Source organism: Bombus affinis, chromosome 6 (genome assembly GCF_024516045.1).
Source record: "Bombus affinis isolate iyBomAffi1 chromosome 6, iyBomAffi1.2, whole genome shotgun sequence".
NCBI classification, from domain to species: Eukaryota; Metazoa; Arthropoda; class Insecta; order Hymenoptera; family Apidae; genus Bombus; species Bombus affinis.
The window spans coordinates 15,724,972-15,735,772 of record NC_066349.1 but is presented as its reverse complement, the minus strand read 5'-3'; the positions used below and the strand labels follow the sequence as shown (position 1 = coordinate 15,735,772).

General features: G+C 29.4%; 2 protein-coding genes across 8 annotated transcripts; both read left to right on the top strand.

The window, feature by feature from the left end:
• The first annotated feature begins 108 nt into the window (after positions 1-108).
• Positions 109-3,596, top strand: LOC126917996 (PMS1 protein homolog 1-like). Of its 4 annotated transcripts, none has more exons than XM_050725489.1 (12): positions 109-497; positions 601-721; positions 805-969; positions 1,037-1,191; positions 1,384-1,500; positions 1,571-1,717; positions 1,790-2,250; positions 2,320-2,578; positions 2,631-2,748; positions 2,822-3,134; positions 3,200-3,344; positions 3,436-3,596. In XM_050725489.1, exons 1-12 carry the CDS (start codon positions 360-362, stop codon positions 3,544-3,546), a joined length of 2,250 nt encoding a protein of 749 aa, XP_050581446.1. In that variant the 5' UTR covers positions 109-359; the 3' UTR covers positions 3,547-3,596. The 4 variants fall into 4 exon arrangements, with proteins under 4 accessions (XP_050581446.1, XP_050581445.1, XP_050581448.1 ...); XM_050725488.1 differs by having other exon boundaries at positions 1,037-1,311; XM_050725491.1 differs by having other exon boundaries at positions 349-497; positions 605-721; positions 1,037-1,311.
• A 692-nt stretch (positions 3,597-4,288) lies between these two features.
• Positions 4,289-10,152, top strand: LOC126917061 (casein kinase II subunit alpha). Of its 4 annotated transcripts, none has more exons than XM_050723476.1 (8): positions 4,289-4,484; positions 5,602-5,755; positions 5,890-6,001; positions 6,082-6,294; positions 6,963-7,157; positions 7,238-7,589; positions 7,710-7,787; positions 9,223-10,152. In XM_050723476.1, the coding sequence occupies exons 2-8, from the start codon at positions 5,661-5,663 to the stop codon at positions 9,573-9,575; spliced, it is 1,398 nt and encodes a 465-aa protein (XP_050579433.1). In that variant the 5' UTR covers positions 4,289-4,484; positions 5,602-5,660; the 3' UTR covers positions 9,576-10,152. The 4 variants fall into 4 exon arrangements, with proteins under 4 accessions (XP_050579433.1, XP_050579431.1, XP_050579435.1 ...); XM_050723474.1 differs by having other exon boundaries at positions 5,524-5,755; XM_050723478.1 differs by having other exon boundaries at positions 4,290-4,484; positions 5,524-5,755; positions 7,710-7,803; positions 9,223-9,437.
• The last annotated feature ends 649 nt before the right edge of the window (positions 10,153-10,801 follow it).

The following is a 10,801-nucleotide window of genomic DNA, read 5'->3' as shown; positions in this document are numbered from 1 at the left end:
AATTGTTCTTCTCCCATCTTTTAAATTTTAACTATTAAATTAGGCCCGTCTTCGATTATATACTTTTAAGATATGACACTTATGGGTTTCATATTTATAAATTCCCGCGCTTGAAAATGCGAACTGATTAGAAAATGTCCACTGAATGTCGTTATAATCGTGTTCTTCATTTCTAAAGTCGTATACGATCTATCTTTCCCATTTCATTTGTAAACAAATTTTAAAACAGATCTTCGCGCGTTGATCTCATTAAATTATAAGTGGTTACATTATGTGATGTATGAAATGCACAAGATATAAATTTGACGTATAAAAAATCTTAATGCCTTAATGTTCGATAAATCTGACGTTACGTAAAAATGATCATCTCAGCTTTAGACAAAGACACAGTGAAACTAATAACTACCACTCAAGTTATAACTTCGATATCTACTGCTGTAAAAGAATTAATAGAAAATGCCTTTGATGCTGGTGCTAAAAATATTGAAATTAACTTGGTACTACATTAATTTTCTTATTCAGAGCACATTTTGTTCTTTAATAATTACATCAAAGTATTTAAAAATTTTTATATAAAGTTCATATTTTTAAAAATGTTAGATAGATAATGGATGTACATTAATAGAAGTAAAGGACGATGGATGTGGTATTTCAAAAGTAGATGCTCCTTACATGGCTTTATCATCTTATACATCAAAATTGTCTAGTTTCTCCGATTTAGGTATGTAGTTATAATACAAAGAAAACATTTATGTAGCACTGCGTAATATGATTTTGCATTTATAGTCATACTATTATTTGTAGAATCTTTAGAAACATATGGATTCAGAGGTGAGGCTTTATATGCATTGAGTGCAGTATCTGATCTTACAATTATATCAAAAACAAAACAAGATGAAGCAGCTATATCTTATACTATAGATCATAATGGTCATATCATAAATTCAGAACATTGCCACAGATCTACAGGTAGCAAGACAACTTCAAACATTTTGCTTCAAATTTTTTAAATATACATTTATATATCTCTTTTTAGGAACAACTGTACAAGTTAAACAATTATTTAAACAAATGCCAGTGAGAAGGCAAATAATTACAAATTTAAAAAAAGCTAATCAAGATATTAGAACTTTGGAGACCTTAATAAAAAGCTACGGAATATGCAAATTTAATGCACGAATAAATTATAAAGTAAATAATAACATAATATTTGCAAAACCTAGTATAAGTAATCTTGAAGAAGCAGTTACATATACTCTTGGTAAAAAAATAACATGCTGTATGAATTGGATAAATATTATAGATACAGATGTAATTATATACAAAATTTTATGTATTTAATACTTTATTTAATACTTTAATATATGAAAGTATATGTTTTAGATTAAAATGAAAATAATGGTTCCTTCAAAGATGACACAAGCAACTGAAGTGTTACAATCTGGAGGACAATATATTTTTGTGAATGATAGACCAATTAAATATAAAGAATTAGAAAAGGTATATACCTTACTTAGCTTTTCTTTTAATTAGATGACGCGGTTTCAAAGAATTCAAGAGTTATTTCCAGGTAGTGATTAAAATAATTTTTGAGGCATTAGGACAAGAATCGTCATTAAGGAAGAAACCAATATTTCTTGTATATATTTTAATAAATGCAGCAAACATAGATGTTAATCTAGAACCAAATAAAACTTCTCTCCTTTTTAAAGAACAGGTAGTTATATTTGTAAAAATGGTTAATTATATACTTTTTTAAGAATTTATATGATGTATATTATGTGCACAGAACGTGGTTATCAATATAATAGAAAAATATCTAGAAAATTTTTATGGAATACAAAGAGAAACGCAACCAGAAAACAATTGTGAAAGTTCATTTACCGATTATCAAGATAATACGCAAAAAGTAAACATTAACAATACTGAAAAAGAGGAACCTGCATGCAAAAAACGAAAATTACGCTTAGAAGGAAATTTTGATAAACCTATCGAAAGGAATATAAATTCCGATGAAAATGTAATAAATAATTTAAATTCTACCGAGATTAATAATGTCGAACATAAAGGACGACCGCAAGTTTCAATAAATATGCAAATTTGTGATGACGAAAGTGCTGAAAAATATGGAAAAAAAGTAGATGACCTCAATATTCAATTACCATCTCTAGATTTAAGTGAATCAGATTCAAATGAATCACAGAATTTTGCATTGACTTATTCCAATAACGATATTTCTCATAATTCAGTGTTAGTATCTATAATATAGGATAAAAAATATAATCTAATTATTTTTAATATGTTTTTTACTTTGTATAGTGATAGTAATACAAAAGAAAATACAGAAGATTCTCCACCATTTGAACTAAGTCCATCATCTGAAACATTCAGTCAGTTACCTATAGTAGATCTAGGTGAGGATTTTGTATTGTTCGATTCTTCTAATACAAATACAGATGAGAAAGAAAATAAGATAAAAAATGCAGAAACAAACACTTTGCACGCAGAGAATAAATTGGATATGAAAAAGTCAATTACATTAAAAGAATGGAGTAAAGGACACGTATCTGGATTGAAGGTAAGATTTATATATATTAAATATAAATATATTAAAAAGTGGATTTTTACAGGGAGGTACGGATATAGAATCTTACAATTATACAAAATCAAAGGAGTCACCAAATATCAATCCACATACAAATTTATGTGCAGGTTTTCTTAAATTTTCAAAATATGCCAGGTCAGAAGGTAAAAGTATTTAACATACACAACTTAATTTATATACGAAATATACATATTAGATCTGTATTCTTATTTTTAGTGATAGAAAAAGATTCTAATATGACAGCACCTCAAATTGCCTATCAAATAACTAATCTTTGGAAAAAGTTGTCACCTGAAGAACGTGGATACTATAGAGACCTGGCACATGATGAGAAATCAGAGCACAATAAAAGCAAACTGGAAACAAAAGAAAAATGTATAGTAAATATTAATAAAAATAAAAATAGACTATTAAAAGCATTGGAAAAAATGAAAACAATGAATATGGAGAAAAAAGAAAATTTAGTCATGAGAACTACTGTATCTTGGGATATAGATTTAAAAAAAGTTACTGAAAATTTTCTAGATAGGTAATTATTGGAAATTGTTATGCATTAATGACACTATTATTTAACATTTAATATAAACATTGCAGTCCTCCGTGTGAAAATACTGACGTTGTTGTTGTTGGATTATTACGTACAAATTTATGGGTTGTTTATAAATCTGCACATATTTGGATTTTAGATGCTGAAAATCTTAAAAAAAAATTACATATAACTGATATGAATGAGAATGAGGTAAATTAGACAATAGCACATCGAATATACAGTGTTATTCGTATTATTATTCTATCTGGTTATTTATTATATAAATTTTTTTCTTTTATAGGATAATGCTAAAAATATAGAACAACTTTTACAGCAATGGTTTTCAATAAAAAATGACTTATCTTTATTACATCCTATACATTCATTAACACAAATCAGTGATACTCTTTAGCTTAAAATATTGTAAACATTATTTAAATAATAACCCTGTTAAATTTGAAATATAGTTTTTTTTTTTATTTTTAAGTTTATCTAACATTTAACCTAAATATAGCAAGTAGTTTATTATAACAAACCATCATCTGCCGAGTGTAAGCGTAATTCATTATATTATATTATATTACATTATATATTAATCTTTAATATCTTTTTCACATTTAATTTATTAAAGACACACGATAATGGCGATTGGCGATAGTGAAGATATCACCATAAAAGAAATTCTGATTGGTCAATATGTATGAAGTGCACTAAGTGTATAAGTGTACTAAACATGTACATGAGTTTCCGTTCTAATTAAAATTAACAATTCTTTTGAATAAAAATGAACATTCCTTGATTATATAAAAATCTTGTTATACAAAAAGATTTATATATTATAATTACTAATATTTTTATAATTTATTTGTTAGTAATATCTTATTTTAATAGATACATATTGGGGATGGAATTTTATTACTATGTGAAGAGAATGATATATATAAAATATTAAAAAGTTAATATTAAACTTTATGTGCCTATATAAAACATATCAAACATATATACTGTATACATAAAACTATGTAATTAATTGATGTAAACGATAATATAAGAACAATAATATCCTTAATGGTTAAGTCGATAATTTAAGTAATAGTAGTAATAGTAAGATTTGATTGAAGAGACGGTTGAAGGTTGGAGTTTTCTATCTATATATTTGAAGTTTGAGGTGGATTGTTGGCTGCCATCTTGGACCTCGGTCGTTTGAGAAGCCGGCCGCCCGCAAAAATCCTTGAGTTTCACGCGTTCGCGCGGCCTCACGTATTTCCTAAGCAGGTTGCGTGGTTTCACGACGAATTTAGAGATCTGCTGCGGTCAAACTAATCAAGATTCGGGTCCGGAATGTATTAGGTGAGTCCAGAATAAGTCAACATTAATTTCCTGATTGCGATGGCGTGTGATTTATCTCGTACATGTGTGTTCGTGTCTTGTGCTTGTGCGTGTTCTAATCCCTGTTGCGATAGTAGATTAATTTTTACCTACATTTTTGATCTTTAACTTAAATATCAATTTTCCCTATATGCCAATTGTGCTTGTATATATAGAATTGTTCTTTTGCTAAATCACAACTTCAAACCACAGAAACGAATTGATAGTGTTCTGTGAGCTCACAATCAATAGACTTCTAAGGAATATGCAGTTCATTCGTTGTAATCGGTGAACACGTTTTAAACTTTGTTAGTTTCTTATATCAGGATTCAGTTTTTTCTTTGGTTAGTCTGCTTGCTATCATATAATTATTTCTAGTGAAGTTGTTTTGATTCTTCTAACCATATAACTCCTTTTTGTAATTATACTCAGTTAAATATATAGATATTTTTGATAAAGATACTATTAGATAGTTTATAAATGAATTTATTTGTATTCTGCAGAATTTGTATTACAAGAAATTAAATTAAATGTTTCAATTATAACTCAATGAGGTACTTATATTTTCTTTACTATGTTATTTTAATTACGTTGCAACTACTATTGATTTTTAATTGATACATATAATTGTCAATTTATTTGCATTTAATGTAGTATAGATGTATTTAAATATTAGAATTTACTCATTTATTGTCATGTGTCAAGTTAAGTAAAAAGTATATAAGAATCAGGAGAATGTTTAGATTTATGATTAAATATTGCATTGTATTGATGAATTTTTCAATGTATACATAAATATAAGTGCAATATTGAGTTGCCGTAATAAATACTATTATCATTGATATTATAAATTATATTATTGACACTAATATTTTAATATTTGATTCAGTCCACATGTAAACATAAGTTAGTATTTAGCAAAAGACTATTACACATTCATATATTATTCATCAATTTTTTATATTTCTCTTATTAATTTAAAATATGTTTAATTTTAATATGATTTTTTTTAATGACTCAGGTGTATATTTGTCCTCGCGCATTTATAACTGGGTGAGTGGAAGAGATAAATTAACTAGCTTTTGTAATTTTTCAATAGACAACAGTGAAAGAATAACAATCCACAAAATAAATAGTAGTAGTGATATATCAGAAAAAATGGCACTACCCAGTAGAGCGCGAGTCTACACAGATGTGAATTCACACAAATCCAGAGATTACTGGGACTATGAATCCTATGTTGTCGACTGGGGGTAAGTGTGCAATAAAACATTCTGTGTGTATTTAGATAAATGTATCTATATTTGTGCATATCTATGTCTGTATGTATGTATATTTGTGTATTTCCCTCATTTTATTTAATTGTAACAAATTTTTTGTTATATAGACAACAAGATGATTATCAACTAGTAAGAAAATTAGGCAGAGGAAAATATAGTGAAGTATTTGAAGCCATAAATATTACAAATAATGAAAAGTGTGTTGTAAAAATTTTAAAGGTAAAAAATATAAATTATGTCTTAGTAAGTAAATTATAATTAGCCGAAAACTTTAATTTTCATGTGATTTTAATGTCTAGCCTGTAAAAAAGAAGAAAATAAAAAGGGAGATTAAAATCTTAGAAAACCTCAAAGGTGGGACCAACATAATTACACTCCAAGCTGTTGTCAAAGATCCGGTATCAAGGACACCGGCACTGATATTTGAACATGTGAACAACACAGATTTCAAGCAATTATACCAGACGCTAACAGACTACGACATAAGATACTACCTCTACGAATTATTAAAAGTGCGTGTATTGTTAAGTGCAATGGAACAGTCCAATGTGAATCTTCGAGATTATTATTTTGATAGATGTAGGTGTATATCATAGGTTCAAGGAAGAGTTCGAAAATATTTTATTTATACAAATTCATTTTTTCCCTCTATTACCATTGTTTTATTTAGTATTAGTATTTTTAGATAAAAAAATACTTCATATGAAATTTATTTTATCTTTATATTTTTATTTTGCTTATAACTATATCTTTACTCTTTCAATGTTATGGTATTTGAAATTTAAATATTTAAACAATTATAAACTTGCATATATAAATTTTCTATGTTTCTTTCTTTCTTATGCTTTTTATTAGTTTATTCTGATCATAAAGTACAATGAAATATAATAATTTTAAAAGTATCTTATCTCAAAAGGGTTAAAAGTGAATATACTAAATGAAAATATGATGTAGTGCCTTTCCATAAAAATACTGAAATTGTTCTTTCTTATTAGTCAAAGCATATAAAAAGAATCCTTAGTTTCAGAAATTTTAAAAATTTTCGGACTCATGAATATTTAAGTAAGTAATGTGTCGATAGTGTTTGATCCATTTTGCATCTGTGGTTGAATAAGATGTAAAACGAAAAAAAAAATCATTAATAATGTACAAGAAATGGTCGTCTCCTTTTTCTGTTTAGGCATTGGATTATTGCCATAGTATGGGAATAATGCATAGGGACGTCAAACCGCACAATGTTATGATAGATCATGAAAATCGAAAGTTACGGTTAATCGATTGGGGTCTAGCAGAGTTTTACCATCCAGGTCAAGAATACAATGTACGAGTAGCTTCGCGTTATTTTAAAGGTCCAGAATTACTTGTAGATTATCAGGTTTGTGTGTAATTTATCATATCTTTAACTGTATGTTATAAGTAATTTATGGATAATATGCTTCTTCTTTTGTATTGCAGATGTATGATTATTCATTAGATATGTGGTCCCTTGGATGCATGCTTGCAAGTATGATATTCAGGAAAGAACCGTTTTTTCATGGACACGATAATTATGACCAACTAGTGAGAATTGCAAAAGTTCTCGGGACTGAGGAATTATTTGAATATCTTGAAAAGTACCATATTGAATTGGATCCTCGTTTCAATGATATTTTAGGTCGACATTCACGTAAACGCTGGGAACGCTTTATGCATTCAGAGAATCAACATTTGGTATCGCACGAAAGCCTTGATTTCCTCGACAAACTTTTGCGTTATGATCATTACGAAAGACTCACTGCACGCGAAGCTATGGAACATCCTTATTTTTGTAAGTATTATGAAGTATATTTAAATTTTGCGCTATAAATTTTAACAGAAAATATGAATGGTGTGGTACTTCGAAAGACTGATAGTTTCATTATTATTTCTCCATTCTCTTTCACTTTAGATCCAATAGTAAAAGATCAAGGTCGATTAAACATGGTATCATCGTCACCTACTCCCATAACAGGTTCGTTGCCTGTAGGTGAGTAACGGCCCAGGTAATGTCACCACCTCAATTTCCAATTTATAATTATTTAACCATATCATTCACGTATTGTTGAATCGACCATGAGAATCCCGTGAATATTCATTCGCATCTACGAATATGATGCGTATCAATTGAACATCCATGAAGTTTGTATTGATTCGAATTCACAACTTCTATTTTACGATATTTATAAAAACAAAGAATGAGAAAGAATGCCGGGAATATGAACACGTCGTGTTTGTATTGTAATGTACGAATACACGCAGTTCTGTTGGCATTTAATTGTTGACATCGTCCGGCATTGTAAAATTTGACTAATTCGCAATGATAAACACTGTTCTTGTAAAGTGTTCAAACGTTGAGCGTGGAAACACATTTATGTTGAAACAAATCCTTACCATTAAGTACCCATCGGAAATCTTTCCCATTGCGAATTAGTTAAAGTAAACAACTGTGTTACGCTTTACGCAAAGTCATTCCAGGCATCTAAATAACGAGAGCAAGATGTACTACGTTGTGGCCAGAATATAAACATCCATTAGTAATACTTCTTTGATCTAAAGTTTCAGGTGTATGGAATGACCAATGCGACTTATAGTCATATTATAAAGAAAACATACGAAATAGAGTAATGTCGACCGTTAATAATGCAAAACGATCTTTTTTTGCAAGTAATATATATTTTATTTTTCGCAGTACATTATATTTCAGAATTTCAAATATTCTTGACTACTGATTTTTTTTATCTCCTTTCTGTTTCTTGAAATAAGAAGATCGTTTCAAATGGTCGTAATGTGACTAAAGATGCGACTAAACAAATGTTTGATTTGAAATATTTAAACGATTCAAGTCTATGTCGTTTGGTATCGATTAATCTATGATTAGAATGAAGCGTATAAAATGCTGATTTTTCTTATATTGTCGCATCAGAAGATCGGTTATAGTGATACCTCACCGATTATGCGATGGATGCATTTTTCCCTCAACATTAATGACGGGAAAAAGTCGCACGCACTAGAAATAATACCTGGAAGAAAATGTTTGATTCCTCCTTGACAAACAATAAATATTATGGAAATTAATTTATTTAGATTCGGATCTGACTAGCTTTATATAATAGTCTCCAAAGCCGTAAATAGATTGGAACAGAATAATCGATAACATAGAACGTTCAACAAATAACAAATAAAATGTGCAATCGAAATGATATAATTTTAAGAAAGAGTGTGTCAGATATACACTATTTTCAAAATCTGTCGATAATCAGTAACTAATAACAGATACGTATGTAGTATGTTTTCTATATATAAGTCGATCCGTATTAAACGACAACTGGACTTGAATTGCTCAGTCATTTCAAAACAGGCATCTTTTTAGTCAGTATGCGTATTTATAAGGAGCGTGCGAAGAATCAAACATTTTCATTTAGGTATCGATACTTCGCGCGAGGGGCTTAATCCCATCCCTAAGCGTGACTGTGAGCAGCGTACCGGTTCGTGGAATAAACCGACTGAAAAATGTGGCAGGACAAGTTGGAAATGGGACTCAGAAAACGATGAAGTATTCATCACATCCGTTTCATCCATAACATACGGTTTACGACTTTTGGTTAGTTACAAACTAAAACCTTTCATTCCACCCAAACTTGCAAAATTAAGAAGAAGAAAAATATTTTGTATGATGGCGGACCACTCTTTATGTAAATGGCAATTATATTTTGACGTGGTGTATAAAGTTCTACATTTTAGACATTCCTTGTTTTTTATCCTGGGTATTACTTAAAAGAATTTACGTTTGTTGTGTCAGAAGCAATCTATTATGTGCGACTGAGACCTTAAATGGCACAAATGAGGAGCAAATGATACGTTTCAAAACTACTATCGATTCTACTATATTGCAAATAATTTAGGAACGGAAGAAAGTTTAGAATATTAAAACGAATCTATCAAAGTATGTGCTCTGTCCATATTGGCCGGTGTGCATGTGCCATTAATAATAGTATGTTGCTTTTCTCTATTTTTTTAATCTGACATTTCTGTTGTTTTCCTTTGACGCTGCTGCTAATGTCACGATCACGGGAAATTTGTAAATGCATAAAGATGCGATTAGATCATGTTATGTCACTTCGAAGATCGTCCGTCATAAGACATTATAACAAAAATGATGCAAAACAAAAACTATATGTATTTGCATCCAACAAGCGCGTACACACACACATACACACACACACACACACAGCACAACGTGCTTACACTTAACATGTACCTTAGGCCGCTCGATTTAGTACTTTTAACGATGATAAAAATGTTCGTTTATATCTGATACAATGATAGTTGAATAAAATGTTTGTTATAGCCAAGTACTCTTTGTGCTCTGTGAATACCTGTATATCCAGTAATAGATGTTACCAAGGTACTGGTAAAGACTTAATTGATCAAATTTTGAGAACATGATATCCACATTTCTATGACCATTTCGTCATTTGTATTTAGAAAGAGTAAGAGAAAGAGAGAGAGAGAGAGAGAGAGAAAAAGAGAACTGTTAAGATTTTCAACTTAATTTTCATACATTGATCAAAACGAGAATTCACAGGCACCTTAAAACACTTGGCGCCAATAAAAGCCTACGTACATGAACAAGATACACGTCGATAAATGAAAAAAAGAAACATTCGTATTGCTGTACATTGTGAGCTTAACGCGCTGGTCAAAAACTTAATGTCAATAACACCCACTAAATCGATCGAATTATTTCGAATACAGCATTACCAATGTATTTCTTATTCAATACGTTTATAAATTGAACATGTAATTATTTATATACGACCGTAAGTCAGTTTATTGTGTACATTTGAAAAATTTTCTTTGAGAGGAAGAAAAGGAGAAAAAGAAGAGTGACGTACTTTTAAAGAATGTATAGGAATAGAGCACACTCCACTTGTAAACCATGTCCTTTCGTATTATTTCGAAAGAATTCGTCAGTTCCTATACGTATAAATTATGCATAAA